This window comes from Budorcas taxicolor, chromosome 18, assembly GCF_023091745.1.
Source record: "Budorcas taxicolor isolate Tak-1 chromosome 18, Takin1.1, whole genome shotgun sequence".
NCBI classification, from domain to species: domain Eukaryota; kingdom Metazoa; phylum Chordata; class Mammalia; order Artiodactyla; family Bovidae; genus Budorcas; species Budorcas taxicolor.
Genome location: NC_068927.1, coordinates 52,085,607 through 52,104,756, shown reverse-complemented (window position 1 = coordinate 52,104,756; position 19,150 = coordinate 52,085,607). Strand labels below are relative to the sequence as shown.

The 19,150-nt window shown below is 57.7% G+C and overlaps 1 protein-coding gene across 2 annotated transcripts; it reads right to left on the bottom strand.

The window, feature by feature from the left end:
- Positions 1 to 559: 559 nt before the first annotated feature.
- LIPE (lipase E, hormone sensitive type) lies at positions 560 to 17,792 on the bottom strand. 2 transcript variants are annotated; one of them, XM_052655768.1, is made up of 10 exons: positions 17,646 to 17,792; positions 9,761 to 10,296; positions 7,285 to 7,375; positions 7,026 to 7,171; positions 6,686 to 6,871; positions 6,209 to 6,503; positions 5,237 to 5,464; positions 4,832 to 5,008; positions 1,576 to 1,997; positions 560 to 1,182 (listed from the first exon to the last, which is right to left on the bottom strand). In XM_052655768.1, the coding sequence occupies exons 1-10, from the start codon at positions 17,761 to 17,763 to the stop codon at positions 973 to 975; spliced, it is 2,409 nt and encodes an 802-aa protein (XP_052511728.1). In that variant the 5' UTR covers positions 17,764 to 17,792; the 3' UTR covers positions 560 to 972. The 2 variants fall into 2 exon arrangements, with proteins under 2 accessions (XP_052511728.1, XP_052511729.1); XM_052655769.1 differs by lacking the exon at positions 17,646 to 17,792 and adding an exon at positions 11,747 to 11,790.
- Positions 17,793 to 19,150: the final 1,358 nt, after the last annotated feature.

The window sequence follows — 19,150 nt, the reverse complement described above, 5'->3', positions numbered from 1 at the left end:
TTCAGTTTGTTTCTGATTTCCTGTTAGCTTTGCTCTGGTTCTCCAGGGACTTCCGGTTTTCTTTTCCCGGTGGGTGCTGGGGCTAGGTTTGTAAAGAGGAGTAGCTGAGAAGCCAGCTTCTGGCACTGTACCTGGATTAGGTCTGAGGAGGAGGTGGCTCTGTGTTAGTAGGGGGGCTCCTGCCCTTCCACACTCAAGAATCCAGGCCTGCACACCTCTTCGTTCTCAGGACCCAGGTTTTGGGTCCCTAGCCTTCAGTCGGCTCGCCAGTGCCAACTTCTCGGGCTTCTGATGCTGCCCCCTGGTGGGCAACCCCCGTCCCCACTCTATTTGCCCGTTTAATTGCTAGGTCCTGACTCCTTTGCGACCCTATGGACTGCAGCCCGCCAGGCTCCTCTGTCCATGGGATTCTCCAGGCAAGAATACTGGAGTGGGTTGCCGTTCCCTTCTCCAGGGGATCTTCCCAACCCAGGGATCGAACCGGAGTCCCTTGTGTCTCTTGCATTGGCAGGATTCTTTACCACTGAGCCACCAGGGAAGCCTGTCTATTTGCCAGAGGCCAAACTAATTAAATACTTTTATTTACAAGAAACAAACAAAGCAAATCGATCTGCAAGGTCGGGCCAGGCCCGCCCCTGCAGTGGTCACAGCAATAGAAGGCAGTGATCCCGTGCAAGTCCAGCTGTCTCTGAGGCTGGTTTGTGTGCGCCCTCCTCCCCCAGGCCAGGGTCTTAGCTTTGGGGAGGGGGCCCCCCCGACTCTCCCCATGCCGTTCCCCCCACTTAAGGCACAGCCCGCCCCCTTCCACCCAGCCCGAGGGCCTGGATGGGCTGGGGAGCCCGGGCCCGGGGTCCCCACCGCCCTTCCCAAGGCGCATTCATCAGGGAGCCCTGCGCAGATGAGTACAAGCGGCCTTTAGTGTCGCTCCCCGCGACTCCCCTCTCCCCGCGGGGCCTGGCTCCGTGCCCCGGCTCAGACCGGCGGGCTGGGAAGATTGAGGATGAGGCGGATGCGCTCCACGCACAGCGCGGCTGCCTGCCGCGTCTCCCGGCACAGTGCCGCCAGGCTCAGGAAGCCGTGCGGCAGGTCCTCCACCACGCGCAGCGTCACGGGCTGGCCCAGGCCGCGGAGCCGCCGCGCGAACATGACCGAGTCGTCCAGCATGGGGTCCAGCGCGCAGGCCTGCGGGGGCGGGGCAGGGAAATGCGCAGGGGGCGGGGGAAGGCAGAGGCAGGAGACACGAGGATGGGGCGGAGAATCGGAGAATGAGCCTGACTGGCCTCTGCCTGGCTTCTCCCTCCCCCCAGAGACACACTCTCTCTTTGCCCCTTCCCCAGCTCTCCAAGCCCAGCGCCTACCCGGCGATCTCAACAGGATTGCAAAAGCCAACGGGCAAAGCTGACCCCCTCAGTCCCCCCGCTGCCAGGCCTTCCCTCCTGCTGGTGCCCCTCTCGCTGCAGCCTCGCTTTCTCCCTTTCCCTCCTCTCGGCTCCCCGGGAGCGCCTTTCTCCGGGCGCTCCAGGCCCCCGCCAGCCCCACTCCCCGCCTGCTCCACCTTCCTGGCCTGGCGCTCACCACGATGTGCACAGGTGGCAGGGTCTGCAGCATGCTGTCCGGTGCCAGCAGCGGTGACATGAAGGGGTTCTTGACGATGGGGGCTGAGTAGAGGGGCATCCACATGGCACCCTGGCTGCAGCGCCGTGGGTGGAAACCCTCGGGGAAGGCCGAGCCCACACCTCGAACTCGGTCCTTGCTGTTCAGCTCCTCTGGGGCCTCAGACACTTCAGATTCATCCTCAGACCCAAGTAAGAAGTTGACGGTTGAGGGTGCGGAGGAGCCGAGTATCTCCGCGGACAGTGACAGCTCTGGCGTGTCTGTTGTGTCGCTGCTGTTCCTGAGGCCCAGGTCATGCAGCTTCAGGCTCTTGAGGGAGTCGGTTCCCAGTGGGCCCTCCGGCTGGGTCAGGGCTGCTTCAGACACACTGCGCCGCATTGGCTCTGCGAGAGGAGCAAGGTCTGGGGACCGGCCAGGCCTGCAGCTAAGCCTGTCTCTGTGGGTCGGGTGTGTGGGTGGCTGGTAGGGAAGGCTGGCTTGGGAGCAGAGGCTGATGGGGGATTTGCACCCTAGGGCTGTAGAGGCCCAGACTCCAGGGTGCCCCAGGCTGCAGTTCCCAGGGGGCGGTGGAAGGAGTCCCCTGTCTTGGAGGTGGGGCTCTGTCCTAATGGAGGGGTGTGTGTGACTGGAAACATGAAACGCCAGTCAGTTTACCTCTGGGAGCCTGTTTCCTCTTCTGAACAAAGGGGATAAAAATAGTCCTTACTTTACAGGAAGTGGTGGGAACTCAGTGGGATTAATAAGATTCGGGATTAGGTACTGCTACCCCTGGGGAGGCTTCCCAGGTGGTGCTAGTAAAGAATCTGCCTGTCAGTGCAGGAGGCGTGTGTCAATGCAGGAGGTGTGTGTCAATGCAGGAGGCATGTGTCAATGCAGGAGGCGTGGTGTCCATCACTGGGTTGGGAATATCTCCTGGAGTAGGAAATGGCAGCCCACTCCAGTATTCTTGCATGGAAAATTCCATGGACAGAGGAGCCTGGAGGGCTGTGGTCCATGAGGCCACAGAGAGTCAGACATGACTGAGCAACTGAGCACAGAACACATCCCGAGGAGGTCATAATATACCTTATCTATCTATCTATATATTTTTAATTTTAAACTTATTTTTAATTAAGGATAACTGCTTTACAGAATTGTGTTCATTTCTGCCAAACACCTGGTAATGTTTTATTACCAGTTGCCTTGTTTTAGCTGCCTCCTTAGCCTCCAACATGGGGCTGTCAGCTTTTCCTGGTCACTTGAGACAGAGAGCATGAACGGATCAAAGTGGAATGGTGAGCAAGCCCACATGGCTTGAAAGGAGGCTGTGTTCACAGGGCACTAAAAAGAATCTTGAGGACATATCAAGACTTCCAGAGACCCCCACAGCTTTAGCTATGTAGACCTGCTCCCCAAAATTCCTCCCTGTTCTTCACCTCATCCCTTCCCTTTTTTTTTTTTTGGCTGAGCTGTGAAGCACATGGGATCTTAGTTCCCTGACCAACGATCGAACTCAGGACCCCTGCACTGGAAGCATGGAGTCTTAGCCATTGGACCACTAGGGAAGTCCCCATCCCTTCCCTCTGAATGACAGACAAGCCAGTGCCCAGCTGATGCTAAAGGTGCACTTCAGGCCTGCCTGGTGTGCCCACGGTGGCCTCAGCTCCACTGATTTAATCAGGACCATTCTGCTTACCACTATTGCCAGGACCTTACATTTTTCAGTTTTTCTTTTTTTTCTTTCACTTGCCTTTATAAATCCATGAAGCAGGATGATATGAGAATAACTGCTTAGGTGCCCTGTAGCCCAGAGGGTCAATGGAACCAAGCTGTTGACTAGAATCACAGATACGGCCAATCAGGGTGCTGGCATCTTCTAAGAGCACCTACTGTGTTCTAGGTACAAGGCACAAAACAGCACCTACTGTGTGCCAGGTGCTTGACACAAATAGGTAGGCAGTCCTTACAGCAACGTAATGAGGCAGGTATTCTTACTGTTCCCATTTCCCCCAGAGGGGCACAGCTAGGCGCACAGATACTGCAACTTGCCTGGTATATACCTGGTACTGTAGGGAGCTCAACTGGCGGGTGTGCCTCTAGGGTCTGCTCTTGTCACCTTTTTCCTACAAAGAAAGCCCCAGTGCCAAATGGTCCATGTGTCTAAAATTCAAATCCTTTTTAATTGCTTTTGCATGTATGTGCTTAGCTGAGTCCAACTTTTGCTACTCCGTGGACTGTAGCCCATCAGGCTCCTCTGTCCATGGCATTTCCCAGACAAGAATACTGGAATGGGTTGCCATTTCCTTCTGCAGGATATTTTCCTAGCCCAGGGATCAAAACTGAGTCCTTGAGTCTCCTGCATATGCAGGCAGATTCTTTAGCTACTGTGCCACCTGTTTTTGGGTGTATTTATTTGTGTTGGCTGGAATATCCTGATATTAAAAACTGAATTTAAAATAAAGCATATTCAATTGGAATAATTTTCTGAATAACAGGAACTGTATCTACTTTTTTTCTTGGCCCGTGGCCTGTGGGATCCTAGTTCCCTGACCAGGGGTTGAACCTGTGTTCTCGGCTATGAAAGCACTGAGTCCTAACCACTGGACTGCCAGGGAAGTCCCTGGGAATGGTATCTACTTTTGAACATGCAATTTCTATTACCCAGAAAATACTGTTGATTAGATAGAAAGTAATTTGAGGTGGCTGTGCTTTAAAATCCTTAAAATGTTAGGAAATGGGAAAAAATGGATCCCTGGATGGAAGTGATTTTTTGCAGCCTGAGGGTCTTCCCACCTACCTGGGGTGGGGATTTCCTCCACTTACTGATGTCTCTCCCCCTTTCTGATCTCCCTGCTTGCCTCTGTTAAAAGTCAGGAAAGAATCTAGGAGAGCTGGACTTCCACCTGAGGGCCCAGGGAATTTCGGTGGACTGGATTCTTGGGATTGAAAATCAGGACACACGGCTGGCCTTCTGAGTCATTCCCTAGGGTGCCTTTCTGGGAGGGGGTGTTTGGAAAGCTAAATCTTATAGTTCCTGGGCTTCTAAGCTGACCCGTGCAATCAGAAGTTCTGGAATTTCCAGAATGTAGACTAAGGCTTTATGGCAGGGAGCCAGGAAGGTGATCTCTGCTTCTCTGAGTGCCCAGGGCCCAGCCCCTTGCCTCCCCCAGGACTTCTGGTGCCAGGCTGTCCCTCCTGGCCACGCTGAATGGGTGTGTGAGGGAAGGGTGCCACTCACCTGTCTTGGGCACCGATTTCAGGTGGGACTTTTGCCCGCCCAGCTCCAAGAAGGAGTTGAGCCACGAGGAGGCGCCCAGGCGGAGGTCTCGCAAGAGCAGGGCCGTGTCCCGCTGCACGAGCCCCATCACGCCCAGCGCCTTCTGGTCTGAGTCGGGGTGGTCCTCAGTCTCCGCACCTGTGAGTGGATGTGTGTGTGTGGGGGGTGAGTTGGTCTCCTCTCTTTGTGGGCCCAGTCTCAACACACACAACCTCAGGCACCTCTGCCCTCAGGGACCTAGACTATCTGACGGCTTCAGCAGGAACAGGGAGTCTCAGATTCGTCCCCTTTGTACCCAGTGAGACAGGGCTGTAGTCTCTGTCCCTGAAGGAGCCGGGGCCCTAGTTGTATGCGGATGGGACTAACCGGCATAGGCGCTGACGCACTTGGAGAGCACGCTGAGAGGCAGCAGGGGGTCCATGAGGCTCAGCAGGCGGGAAGGGGAGGCGGTAGACTGAAGCATGGTGGCCGGGTAGGCCGCCATGATGCCATCTGGGACGCGCACCCCGTAGGCCGCTGCCCGAAGGGACACAGTGAAGCAGAGGTTCCCGCCGGCGCTGTCTCCAGCGAGGCATATCCGCTCACCTGTTGAGCCTGGTGTGGAGGGGGCTTGGTCAAGCATGGCAGGGAGGAGCTGGAGCTCTGTGCTCTAGGAGGTCGGGCTTGGGGTTCTGGCCCACTGCCATTTTAGAGACTGGGAAACTAAGGCAGGGATCTGGACCTATTTGGGGGATAGTGGGCAGAGGATCAGGCAGGCTGAGGACATGGAGAGGTCTGGAGATCAGGAGGCTATGGGGAAGCTTGGGGGTCAGGAGCAAGGAGGAAGGGTGCTGAGAAAGGGGGGACCCAGCGCCCATGTCAGGAGGGAGGGGCAGCAAGGCAAGAAGATGGCAGCCAGGGTTCAGGCTGGCTGTCCTGTGCCCTAAGCCCGCGGCACGGCCTCACCCTGCTCTGTTCCTCGCGGGCTGTGTGGGGAGTGGGAAGGCGGAGGAGCTGGAAGAGTGAGGCTCTAGCCCACTCTGCCAGCAAGGGGCTGCCCAGCAAGGGGCAGCAGTGGGTAAAGAAACAGGACGGAAGAAAAGGCCAGAGGTCAGGGGGCAGTGGGGAACAGAGCGTCAGGGCTAGAGTGGGGGGGGAGCAGGAAGAGGAAGTGGGTGAGTGGAAGGTGGGAGCCCAGAGGCGACAGAGGCAGAGCTGCAGGCGGGGACACAGTGGGGTGAGCAGGTGGCAGAGGCGGGTGGCGGGAGGTGGGCTGGGAGGCAGGGCGTCGAAACTGAGGCTCCTGGCTCTTTTCCCCTCCTGTGCCGGGGGGCTGAGGCAGGCTGGGAGGGGGCTCACCGAGCAGGGCGCAGTGCTTGACGGCCCAGCAGTAGGCGTAGAAGCACTCTTCGAGCGCCCGGGGGAAGGGGGCCTCGGGGGCCAGGGAGTAGTCGATGGAGAGGATGGGAACACCCAGCTCCTGGGCCCAGCTCTTTAGGTAAGGCTCGTGGGACTTGGAGGTCTGGGCCACGAAGCCGCCACCGTGGATGTGCACCACCAGGGCCCTGGAGCGGGGTGCCTGCTGGGGGCGCAGCCGCAACTCCAGGCTCCTGGGGCCCTCGGACCTCACGAAGCTGCTGAGCTCCTTGCTGTCCTGGGGGGAGAAGAAGGAGGAGGTGGTGGGTCACAGGGCGGGGGCCGCCTGCCTGGGCCTCACTCCTCCGAGAGACGGGAGACGGGAGAGGAGGCAGGTGTGAGCTGTGAGGTGGAGGTGGGGAAGGCGCTCCCTCCGTGCTCCTCAGCTCTGCGCCTGTTCTGGCAGAGCCGGGGCCCTACCTGTCCTTCCCGCAGGTCATAGGAGATAAGCCTGACGAGGACGGGCCCGGGGCCTGTGTGGGCCAGCGGGGGTGAGATGGTGACTGTGAGCTCGGGGTCCGAGGTCAGAGGCATTTCAAAGGCGACGGGTGGCAGGCTGAGCAGGCGGCTTACCCTCACGGTGGTCGAGGCCATGTTTGCTAGAGACTGGGCCGGGGGTAACAGGAGGAGCTGCTGGCAGGGGTCCCCATCACACCTCCCCTCCAACCTCCCCGCCCGTCTCTTCCCTCCTGTGCCCTCCCTGGGCCTGGGACGTGTCTCTGGGCCCCATCACGTCCCCATCGCTGGACCCCAGACTCACCGATAGCACCTGGATCTCGGTGATATTCCAGAAGGCTTTCCAGAAGTGCACGTCCAGGTTCTGAATGATCCGCTCAAACTCGGCCCCACGCAGCTCAGGGTCGATGGCAAAGCGGCCGCCAGTGAAGAGGGAGCTGGCGGTCACACCTGGAGGTCAGGAGGGGTGTCAGGGAGCCCCTGGTGGCCTTGCTAGGGCCCTGGTGCAGGGGAGGGACAGGAAGGGTGGGGGCAGCTGCGGGCAGGGCCCTGCGGGGACTTACTGATGCCAGTCTCGTTGCGTTTGTAGTGCTCCCCGAAGGACACCAGTCCGATGGAGATGGTCTGCAGGAACGGCCGGATGGCGGGCGTGAACTGCAGGGAGAGGCCTCTGAGTCAGGGAGCAGGGGTGGGCAGGGGAGTGGGGGGCACAGACAAGGTGGGTAGAGGCGGTCACTCAGCAAATGTCTAGTGAGCTCTGACTGTGTGCTAGGCACTGCGCTAGGGACCTCACGGAGCTGATGTTGTTGAGAAGACAGACAATACTCAAATGAAGACATGCCGTACAATGTCAAGAAATGACCAGTGTCTGAAAGGACAGTTGGTGGAGGGACAGAGTGCAGACAAAGGGTCTGACTCTGTTTAAGGGTCTCCCCGAGGGACCCAAGGAGGGGTCGCAATGAAGCGAGGGATGACTGTTCCCCAAGGAGAAGACACAGGCAGAGGCCTTGAGGGGCATCCTTGCTTGGTGTGGATGGTGAGTGTGGGGGGAACAGAGAGGCCAGGAGAGGGGGGCGGGCATGGGGTGAGATCCAAGGGGCAGCAGGGGGCTCATGTGGGGCCTGAGGACTTGGGTTTGTTCTAGACACGATGGAGCCGCAGAGGGTTGTAAGCTGGGAGAAGGATGGTGCAGGGGTCCCTGAAACTCAGCGAGGACCGAGACGAGGGGATACAGGCCGTGGGGACCAGTTAAGGGGCAGTGGGGAGAGAAACAGGAGAGCTCAGAGATCCTGAGGCAGAGAGAGTCAAACAGGGAGACAGAGACCCAGCATCTCAGAGAGGAGCCAGGCGACTAAGAAAAGACAATAGAGACACCAGATCAGGGGGAAAAAATCCAAGCCACAGGAGGCTGGGCAAGGGGCCAGCAGGGCTCTTCTGTTCATTCAGCAAGTCCTGGCCTGGGCCTTCCGGCGTGCCAGGCACTGGGCTGGAGCAGAGGCTGAGCGAGACCTGGAGATCAGGGACATCTGCCCCCAGGGCCAGGGGCTGACATTTTACACGAGGAGGCTGTCCTGCAATGTGGCCCAGCTGGGCCCGCAGAGAGTAGCTGTCAGGCATGGTCCTGCCCCTGGCCAGGGGCCCAGTGGGCCAGAGAGCACAGCGGTGCCTGACCTTCGAGACTGGAATGCAGCTTGGGTGTCCCAGGCTCTTACTCCTGAGCTTTGCGGGCATGGCCGGGACCCAGGGAGGAGCTGGCTGGCCCAGCTGGGCTGATCAATATTTGTGGGTTCAGTTTAGATGAGGGGAAGTTCCCAGGAACACCTGGGCTGGGCTGGTGAGAACAGGCTACCCCACATGGAAGCAGAGATGGGATGGAGGCTGAGACAGTTTCCATGCTCCACTACCTGGGGAACGCCCAGAGAGGGTCTGAAGGGGTGCAGGCTCACATGGCTCCAGATACTCCTGCTGGGGTTCCCAGATGTGGCTGGGGATGGGTGGGCCCAGCACAGACCCCGGATGGGGGCAGACTGTGCCTCAGCTCTGAGCTTGGTGCCCTACAGACTTCCTAATTCTCCGAGTCCCCAGACTACTCTTCCTGTGAGTCTGAAGGCCTCAGGGCTGCCTCCCCTTCCAGTGCTGAGATGACCTGTGTTCCTGTGATTGTGATTTCGGGGTGGGGGCAGAGGATAGGAGAATGCCTGCAGCTGGAGTTCAGAGGGCCCTGGTTCAGGGAGGAGAGGGGCCATAACCAGGTCTTCCTTGTGGTCACCAATGTGGATGCGCTTGCTGGTTCTCTCTGCAGCCTGAAAATCTGGATTCTACTGCGCCTTAGGGGAGTCCGTATGTCCCAGCTGATCTGGGTCCAGCTGAGCAGCTGGGGGCCCCTTTGAACCCCTGTAAAATGGGGCCGGCACCTGTCCTCCCTGCCTGCCAAGCCTCTGGTGGGGATGACTAAGTGGGGCGTGCTCTTACAAACAGGCCTTGATGCTCTTACAAACCACACTGGCTACCGTCCTAATGAATTCAGGGGCCAGACAGGTCACATAAGAAAGTAAATGAAGCTCCTGAGTGCAGGGTGATGGGGAGCAGTGGGGATCCTGATGTAGGAAGCTATGCCCAGTTGAAGATTCCTTCCTCCATGGTGGAGTCGGCCAAGGGGCCACAGTGTGAGCCCCGACCAGCTTCCCCTTCCTGCAGCTGCTGTTGGCTCAGTCAAGCACCACACCACACCACCACGCTTCCTCTGGATGCTACTAGGGCTTCCCTGGTGGCCTAGTGGTAAAGAATCCTCCTGCCAGTGCAGGCGACAACGGGTTCGGTCCCTGAGTCTGGAAGCTCCCCTGGAGAAGGGAGTAGCAACCCACTCCAGTATTCTTGCCTGGGGAAACCCCATGGACAGAGGAGCCTGGCAGGCTACAGCCCATAGTGTCACAGAAGAGTCGGACATGACTGAGTGACTGAGGACGCATATGCAACTGAGCCTGGTCGGGCCCACTGTGTGCCTTTGCCACGGGCCCGGGGGGCAGGTGGGGGGCTCACCTGGAAACCCAGGCAGCGGCCGTAGAAGCAGCCTTTGTGCAGCGTGACGTACTCTTGTAGGAAGTCGGCAATGACCCTCTCGTCGCCCTCAAAGAAGAGCCTCCCGGGCTGGTTGGTGGTCAGCAGGTGCTGGGCGTAGTACGCCAGAGCGCGGAGCTGGGTGAGGGCGGCCAGGTAGGCCTCGAGTTCGGCCAGGTTGTGGCTGGTGCGAAAGAAGATGCTGCGGCGGTTGGCGGCCACGTAGCGCGATTTGTGCAGCAGGTGCGCCAGGCAGCAGCGGGCCGTGTGCACCAGGCTGCGGTAGCCATTGGCCGGCGTCTCTGTGTCCAGGTCAAAGAGGTGCGCCACGCTCAGCAGGCGGCCCAGGGCCGGCTCCAGCCCCAGGGCCTGCTCCCGAATGCCCGCAAAGACGCCCGTCAGCCGCCGGGCCGTCTCCCCGGGGCCCTGGCTGGAGAAGAAGGCCATGTTGTCCTCTGCCAGGGTCACCAGCGACTGGGTCATGGTGCGCAGGTCCATCCTCTGCAAGAGCCGTGAGGCTGCGGGCAGGTCAGGAGGCACGTTAAGGTAGGGCTGGGTCACCTCTGGCTCCACTGGGCCCCAGGGTCCCAGAGTCCAGGCTGTACCCCCTCCTCCCCCGGACTCACGGTAGACCACAGTCTGCTCCTTCAGACGAGAGGATGGAGTCCAGGGCTCCAGTTCCTTGCTTCCTTGGGACCCATGAGTCCAGTACCCAGACCCTTTCTCCCTCCTCAGGAGCTGAGTTTGATCCCTTAGCCCCCACCTTCCCAAGACCCAGGAGTCCAAGCCCCCGCACCCTCTTCTTCAGGCTGCAGGTCCCTGTTCCCTCTTCCTTGGGACGCTGACACTCCTTAGCTCCAGCATCTGTCCTACAGCCCAGGAGTCTACGTAACCCTTTCTCCTTTCTTGGGGCCCATGTTCAGGCATCTCTCTCCATTTTCTCTCCCGGAGCCTGGGACTCCTTCCAGGTTCTGAGCAGCCTGGCCCCCTAGTTGGTCCCCTCTCTCAAGACCGGGAGTTTCAGCCCCCATCTTACCTCCTTCTCAGGCCCCAAGTGTCACCTACAGGCCCTTGCCCTCTGCAGTATTTGGGAGGCTTCTGCCCTCAATCCACCGATTCCCATCCACCTGGTGGTGACCCAGGATCCTGGTCCCAAGTCCAATTCTTTTCCTGAAGCCAGGAGTTCATAATTCTAGCCTTCCTTGCAACCGAGGGGTCACTCCTATCCCCTCCTGGTCCCTCCAGTCTGGCTGTGGAATCCCCTCCAATCCCCTCTCTCTTCCCAAACTTGGTCCCACTCCTCCCCCAGCTGGGTCCCTGGCCTTCAGGCCTGTCCACTTAGCTTGGCTTTGCACGGGTCGGCCTTGCTGCCTGCCTGCGGTTGTATTCATCCCTATTGTTAACCTTGAACTCATTGCACCAGACTCAGTGCTAAGGCTTTCTCAATTTGCTCCTTTAGGTTCTCTCACTAACCCTCTGAGGTCCAGACTGCCTCGGTTTCTGTTTCAGCTGTTATTCGGAGCATTCCCATTTTACAGGAGAGGAAACAGGCTCAGAGGTGTTAAGACAGTTGCATTGAAAAGTGGCAGAGCAGAAATCAGATCCAGATTTCTGGGTCCAGAGCTGTTACTTTTGCTGGTCTCCGTCCCAGGGCCCTGGAGACTGGGCCTCTAGCCCTGGCCCTGCAAAAACTTGCCCTGGACTGGGCCTGATTCCCCACACTTCAGGGTCCCTGGTTAATCTTCCCTTCCAGACCGCTGTCCTGTCACCCAGGTCCTGGACAAGCTGTTCTTGCCCCCCCTTGGTGGGGACGCTGCCATCTGCTTCAGAGACGTTTCCCTCCTGAAGCCCACCCAGCACCTTGCCTGCTTCCCAAGTCGATCCTCCAGAAAAAGGTGTCTCTTTTCCCTTCTGGGCCCGGGGGTTTGGCAGTGGCCATTCCTGTCTGTCAGCTGGCCATGAACTTACCCCTCCCAGGCCTCTTCAGAGATCCCCAGGGCTGCTGACTGACTGCCGACTGTGGCTACTGCCAGTTGCAGCTGGGGGTGACAATCCCAGGGAGGGGCCCAGCCTGCCCAGGGTGTGGTCACCGGCTCCACCTCCTACCCTGATAGGACGGTGAGAATCCAGCGTGGTAAACAGAGCCTGGGGCTCAACTCACTGCTCCCAGTCCCTGTGCCAGCCTCCTGTGCCTTTGAACCCTGGAGTTTGGGCCCCCAAAGCCCTCCTCCTTCGGTTCCAGGAGTCCAGACTCCTAGTCCCCTCAACAATTAGAAACAGAGGCATCCAGGTCTCCTCTCCCCTCCTCCCTTAGGCCCAGGAGGCTCACCCTAGTCCTGAACAAAGTGTTCCCTCCCACTCAACCTGGCTGCCCTCCTCCTTCCCTGGGGGGATTCAGGGAGCAAAAAACACCTGGGTTGATGGCAGCTCCTGCCCCCCCAGGCTGGCCGTGGCACAGCTGGCCCCAGCTGGTGGGGAGAGAGAGGAGAACCAGCCTTGCCTGTCCCTCCCAGAAGGATAAAATCTGATCAAGGGCAGTGCCAAGCCCAGCCAGGGGCCCACACCACAGGTCCTACTGTGTGGTGTTCCCATAGTGGGCACCCGGCAACCTGCCACTTGGCCTTCCAGGCCATCATCCTGCGGTGACTGTCACTTCCATCTCACAGATGGAGCAATGGAAGCTCAGGGACACTTCACCTGTGTTATTCCAGGGACTCCTGGCCTGGCCAGCTCACCCTAGCCCTCAGCTTCCCCCCTCCTCCAGGAGGTGGTCCCTAAGGGTGCCTCCCAATCTAAGATGCACCCCCTCCCACTGCTTTCTGTCATCATATTTAAGTTCTTCTTCCTAGGATTTTCTATCTTGGCAGTTTTCCATTTATCTGTGTACATGTTTTTTTGTTTGTCTCCCCCAGGGGCAGAACCAGGCTTCATGGAGCTTTGAAGCTGTTCCAAGTGGAGGTGGGGTTCTTTAGGAAAAAGAAGAGACAACCACAAGTGCTGGATTAGGTATAGGGCTTGGGAAGGGGCCTGTATAAATGAGGGTGTTCTTTGCTTGGCTGTAGGTGAGTCCCCCTCTGGCCCTCTGTCTGGAATGACATCCCCCGGGGGGATGGGGTGGAACCTAGCAGGTGCTCAGCAAAGATTTGAAGGAAGGAAGGAAAGGGAAGAGTCAGAGTGGAGGCAGGCAGGACTTGGTGGGAATCTGGGAGAGGACCAGCCCTCCCCAGGGCAAACAAACGGACAGACAGAGGCCTCTGGAGACGGTGCTCAGCTTTGTGGCTGGCCTAAGCCACTGGCCAGGTTGATTTCTTCGTCTTGGAACGTGCACTTGGCCACCCTGCCCAGGGGGCTGGAAGCGATCTTTGTACGGGGCCCCGGGGCAGCATCTCTGCTCGTGGTCTGCCGTGTGGCTCTCGCTCGGCCTCGCTGAGGTTGGGCCCTTTCTCCCCCGACACGCTGTCCAGTATGCTGCTTGTGCTGTTTGCTTTCTGTGTCTGACACCAGAGTAGAGACTCCCTGTGGGCAGGGGCTTTGTTTAGTTCACTGCTGTAGCCCTAGCCCTTGCACAGAGCTAGCGGGGTATTTATTGTGCGGCTGTGCTTTCCTGTTCCGTAACACAGCTGTCATTTACTTCCTATCTCTGGGGCAGGGCTCCTGATTGAAGATGAGGGCGCAGGAGCCCTGGACAGAAGCAATTTGCACACAGCAGTGAGGAAGAGGCTGATCCGAGGCGCTGCCCTTTGCCCTGTTCCAGGCGGCCCCCTGGGGACTGGTGTGGGCAAAGCAGGGAGGGAAGAATGCTGAGCTGAGGTTGCCAGAGTCATGCCAAGAATCTGACGCAGAGGGCACTGGGACAGGGGCAGGCAGGCCCCCTTGGGTGAGGACTGGGTCAGAGGGAGGGGTAAGGGTCCTGCTGCCTAGGCAACAGCCCTTTGCCCTAAAGAGTCACAGGAGAAGTGGACCCGGCCTGGATTTTGGTCCCTGGGGACTGAGTAGGCGAGAGAAGGGCAGTGGGCAAGTAAGTGGGGGGAAGATGGAGGAAGGGCCAGGTCGGGGGCTTGGGAGGGGCAAGGCCTTCTGCAGGGGAGAGGCCTGGGGCCAAATGCATTTACAGCCTGATCCCCGAGTGTGTCTGCATGGCAGAGCAGACCCTGCTCTATGACAGCCGTGTGCCGGACACTGCTCTTTTCCTGGGTTTTATGTAAGGTAACTCAGGTAAATGGTTTCAGCCTCTCCACAGCTCACGAGGCAGAGACCATCAAGACCCCTTTTGGCAGATGAGAGAACTGAGAGACAGGGCCACGGAGCCAGCAGAGATGGCGCGGCTCCTCCGCTGTCTCTCTGTACCCGCGTTGCTGCTTCTGCCATGCCTCAGCTCTGTACTTTCGGGGCGGGCAGGTATGAGTATGTCTTTGAGGTTCACCTGGATGTACATGCATGCATAGGTTCCTATCGTGCTTAGCCTTGGGGTGTGTGTGTGTGTGTGTGTGTGTGTGTGTGTGTGTCTGTGTGTGCGTGTGCATTCAGTCCACATTTTTTCTCAGTGTCTGTGTTTCTGTTTCTCAGTGTGTCTGCAGGCATGTTTGTATGCATGTGCCACAGCCTATCCGATAGGGACAGAATAAAGGGACAAGGTAGATGATTAAATAGTTAACTAGGGGATTGTAAGTAGAAAAATATGAGCAACCTCTGTAAGTTAATTACTCAAGAAAGCAGGTTTGCTTAACCATAAAACCAGGCAGGCTTGCTTAACGGCAAAACCATGCAACAGAAGCACGAGGCATGCCCCCAGATAGTAAAATCACAGTGGCATGAGACCCACAGCCTGCCCAGCGAGCTCAGTAAGTTATTGATTCCTAGGACACGCTGTCTGCACACATAAAAAAACAGTAATTAGTGGACCCAACTTGACCTGAAGGGACAAGAAAACTCCCCTGCCCAACCTGGAGGAGGAGCAGATGATAGAAGCATGATGTTGACTCAAGAATGACAAGGAAGTCTCCCCCTCCCCACTTTTTCTTTGCTTATAAAACTGTAGCCCAGTAAGTTCTCAGGGTGCAGCATTTCTCACCCTCCCGCTTGCAAACCTCATAAGCATTCTATTCCAATACATCACTTCTTATCTATCACTTTGCCTCTGGCTGAATTCTTTTCTATGCTCAGACCTAAAAGACTGTGGTACTGGAGCTCTTCAGTGTCTGAAATGACACCAGACGGTTTCATACCTGTATCGCTCAGCCCCTGAAGGCTCTCTCTGTTGTTCTTGGCCTGTGAGATTGTGTAGGCATGTTGTTTTTATGTGTATGGATGTGTATCTTGGTGGGGGTGTGTGTATGGTACCCCTCTCATCCCATTTGCTCCAGTTGGAACCCAGGGCATCATCATGGGCACCTCCCAGTCTCGTCTAACCCATCAGGAAGTCTGCTTGCCGCTGTCCTGCCTAGAAATCCCTGGAACGTGGCCTTTCTCCCACCTCCACTGCCCACTTCTCTAGATGACTGTAACAACTCTTTCTGTATCTCTGCTTTTGCCCCCTCCATGCCTTTCCCACATAGGGGACAGAAGGTCTTTCTAAAACTTAAATCTGGTCACACACTCCCAGCTTTTGAACACCCCACCCTTGCTCTCAGAATAAAGCCCCAAATCCTGGACATGGCATCCCAAACCATGTGCCGCCTGGGCCCTCTGGGTGCCTGGTCCTTTCCTCGCTGCACTCCCTCCGTGCTGGGAGCTGCCACTTGCTTGGGCCTCAGGGTTCTGCCTGTGCTGTCCTTGCCACTCTCTGTGTCACTCCTGTCCAGCAGCCCATACTCGTTCATTTTTGAGTCCAATGTCACGTGCTTGGGGAGCCTCCCTCTTATATGTTCCCTCTTCATCAGTTTGGCAGATGGGGAAACAGAGATAATTGGATAATCAGATAATTATATCTGATTTGTAGGGTTATTTATTAATGTCTGTGTCCCCGGCTCAGATGCTGTCTTATCCTCTGCACTGAGGGCCCAGGCCTGGCACAAGGAAGGGTTCGTTGAATGTCTTTGCTGAACAAAAATGTGCGCCTGGAGCCTTTTGGGTCCAGAATCAAGGTTGAGGCACAGAGCAGTTTTGATTGTACACACTCACTGTCCTTAGGAGCCTGGGAGTGGCTATCTCCTTGCCTTTACTGGCCAGGTGAGGAAGACCAGGTGCCCTCACTCCCTCATTCGCCATCTGAAAAATGGGGTGATCATGACATTAGTGTCATCTGGTACTGGCAAGATCCAAAGGATGAGTAGGAGTGCTCCAGCCCACTTGGATGCTCTTGGGGTCTGATTCACTCTGTGGAGGCCAGCACCAGGGCAGGGCCTCAGAAAATGATAGGGAAATCTAGGGGCCTGGGGGAATAAGCCTTTGTGAGTAGGTGGGCCTGTGGGTTTGTGGGGAGGACTGGCTCAGCCCTGTGCAGGAGGCCCTATGCGAGAGGATTCTAACTCCTCATGACTCCCTAAGGGCAGCATGATAATTATCCCCATGTTACAGTTCATGCATGCCTTCATTTATTAAGTGAACATTTGAGTGCCCATGTGTCTGGCATACCAGGTTCTGCAATTGTGGGATAAACAGGGCTGACATAGCCTGCTCGCAGGGAACTCACTGTCTAGCTGGGGTGACTCCTGTTATTATGCCCATTTTATAGCTCGGAAAGTTGAGGCAGGGAGGGAGGAAGCCTCTGTCCAGTGTACCACCCCCTCACAGCCTAAGGCATCAGGTCTCCAAGGCCCATTTCCTGATGATTGTCTTGCCTCTGGGCACTCGGTCCTGTCTGAAGCTGTGTCCTGCAGTGTGACAAGGAATGCTCTCGGGTCCCAGTTTGAGCTCTGAGCCTTCCTATGTGCGTCTGGAGCCAGCTGCACTTCTACCCTTGGCTACTGATAATGTCTATGGCAGTGACGGTGATGAGTTTGGGGGTCTCTGGACTAAGTCAGGGCTAAGTCAGCTTCTTTCCCGCAGAGGAAATTCCCATAGGTCTTCACTTGGGTCGACACTCCTAATCCAGCAAGGACTTCATGTGGGCCTGAGGCTGGCAGGATGTCTTGTCTGTCAGTGTTTCTCCAGCCTGCTGAGACTTGTAAATAATGTGACAACCTAGGGAACCCAGGTGGCAGCTCTCCTTTCTCCCAAGTGAAGGTCAGGCTGTCCCAAGCCAACCCAGGGCCTCTCAGTCCTCGGAGTAGGAGTCAAGAAGTTACATACTAGGGCAGCCAGCCTGAGGATGGTGGACCGACAGCAAATGAATGAGCAGATTGAATGAAGGATGGTGGGACAGGGCGGGTGGACTGACAGCAAATGAATGAGCAGATTGAATGAAGGATGGTGGGACAGGGCTGTTGGGAGCAGTACTGCACCCCCTCCTCCAAGTATGCCCCACTGTGGGGCACCACTTCCTCCTACCTTTCACTCCAAAACTTCCTCTTTGGGCAACAACTTCTAAATCTCTCCCCTATTACTGTCTTAAGAGTGTCAGAGACCTGAAAATCGGGGCTTGAACCATTTCCCACGTTGGAATCACCAGGCAAGAGCTGCCACAGCCACAGAGCGAGAACGGAGTCAGAGCGGGAATGCTGGTTCGGGACACTAACATTCTGGACTCTTCCCCCTAACACGGTACTGGGGCGTCCGAGAGCCTCTCTGCTGGAGATGATACTTCCCTCTCACGTCACCCGCTTCTCACAATGGATTATCTCCACACCCCCGCCCCGCAGGGCGGCAATGAGCCAGTCCACGAGCGTCCCCCACTTCTCGTGGCAGTAGGTTAGTCCACTCGGTCACCAGTTTCCCCGCAGGATGTCTAAGGTTCCTTCCGTGCTGCCGCCGGCCCCCGTCCACTCACCTTTGGCTCTGGCTTTTCGCCACCACCAGCGCCTTTCACTTTTGGACCCCTCTTGAACCCTCTTCGAGGCTGGAGCCTCAGAGGCCACCTGGGGCCTCGTTTCCCAGGCCGATTCCATCAATTTTCCGCGGTCCCGTTCCCGCGGCCAATTCCACACCCGCCTGAGCCAATTCTACCCGCCAGTCTCCGCCCCGAGGGTCGATCCTCACACGCACCACCGCCGAGCCCCCATATCACCCAATCCCGGACTTGCTCCTCCCTGGGTCCCGCCCCCTGAGCGAGGTGGGCCGGCCTCGACACACGGGTCCCACCCCTCTCCACTTCGGCCTACGGTTTGGCCCCGCCCCTTCGCGTGCTTTAAAGGGCCCGCGACCAACAAAAATGCAGCCCTGGAGGCGGCTAAAAGCGTATTCCGGCAGAACTAGCGGGGAGTCCCTAGTGGTCACCCCAGCAAGCAAGCCCCGATGTAGTCACGTGTTGGCTGTCATCCTCGTCTTCCCACTCACCTGCCCACGTAGGGATCGTCTAGAACGCACTGTGCCTATCCGCTTAGAAGTGAGCAGGATGCCACTTCGCCTCCTCCTGAGGGTGGGGAGCCAGCCAGGTCCTCAGGCAATTCACAGCCGAGGCGGGGCTGCAGCGCAGGAGGCGTGACTCTGCCCGGGAGCCGTTGGAGGAGGAAGCCCCGCCTTTCCGCCCCTCCCCCCGCCCTCTGTCTTCTAGTTCTCCTATTGCTCCGCTTCTTGGGGTTCTTCTCCCTGTCCTGTTCCTCCCCGCGAGAATGGAAGGCCGGGGGCGGCGGGGGGTGGCGGTAGGGGGTGTGTGTGTGTGTGTGTGTGTGTGTGTGTGTGTGTGTGTGTGTAGGGTGCTCCGCGCCTGCGCACTAGCTCCAAGCCGCGCACCCACTCGCAGGATGGAGAGGAGGCCGGGGGTATAGCGCTGTCCCGGGAAAAGGCGGGAAACAGCGCCGACTCGAGGCTCGCGCATGCGCACACACTCTGGCCAGGGGTGGGGTGGGGGGTGTGGAGAGGCTTTGGTTGTGGCAGAGCTGTGATAAGGGCATACCTTGTGACTGGATTCGGGAGGCCCAGAGAAACCCCAGAAATACCGTCCCGTCTCTCCTCCCCACCCTTCCGAAACACACGACGAGCTCTCGCACTGAGAGGCACCATGACCCTCTCCTCAGTCCTGAGAGAGACGACCAGCGCTTCCAGGAGATACAGGCCCCTGGGCTGAGACCCCCATTTACCAGCCTTCGGACTAACGGCTTCGCAGCGCCTTCAGCTCCTGGATTGGGGCTGCATTGTTTTCTCCCCCTCTGGTTGTGTCACCACATGTTCCCTGGAGAGAACTTGCGGCCCTTCTCCTGCAGAGCAGGGCTTCTGAGTCCAGAGGAGTTCAGGGCCGAGCCTGCTCCCCGGGGGCACCCACCATCGTTGGCTTCGGAGGAGGAGGAGAAGGGGCAGGCGTGCTGTGGGCAGGAGTCTCATGCCCACGACCTGCTC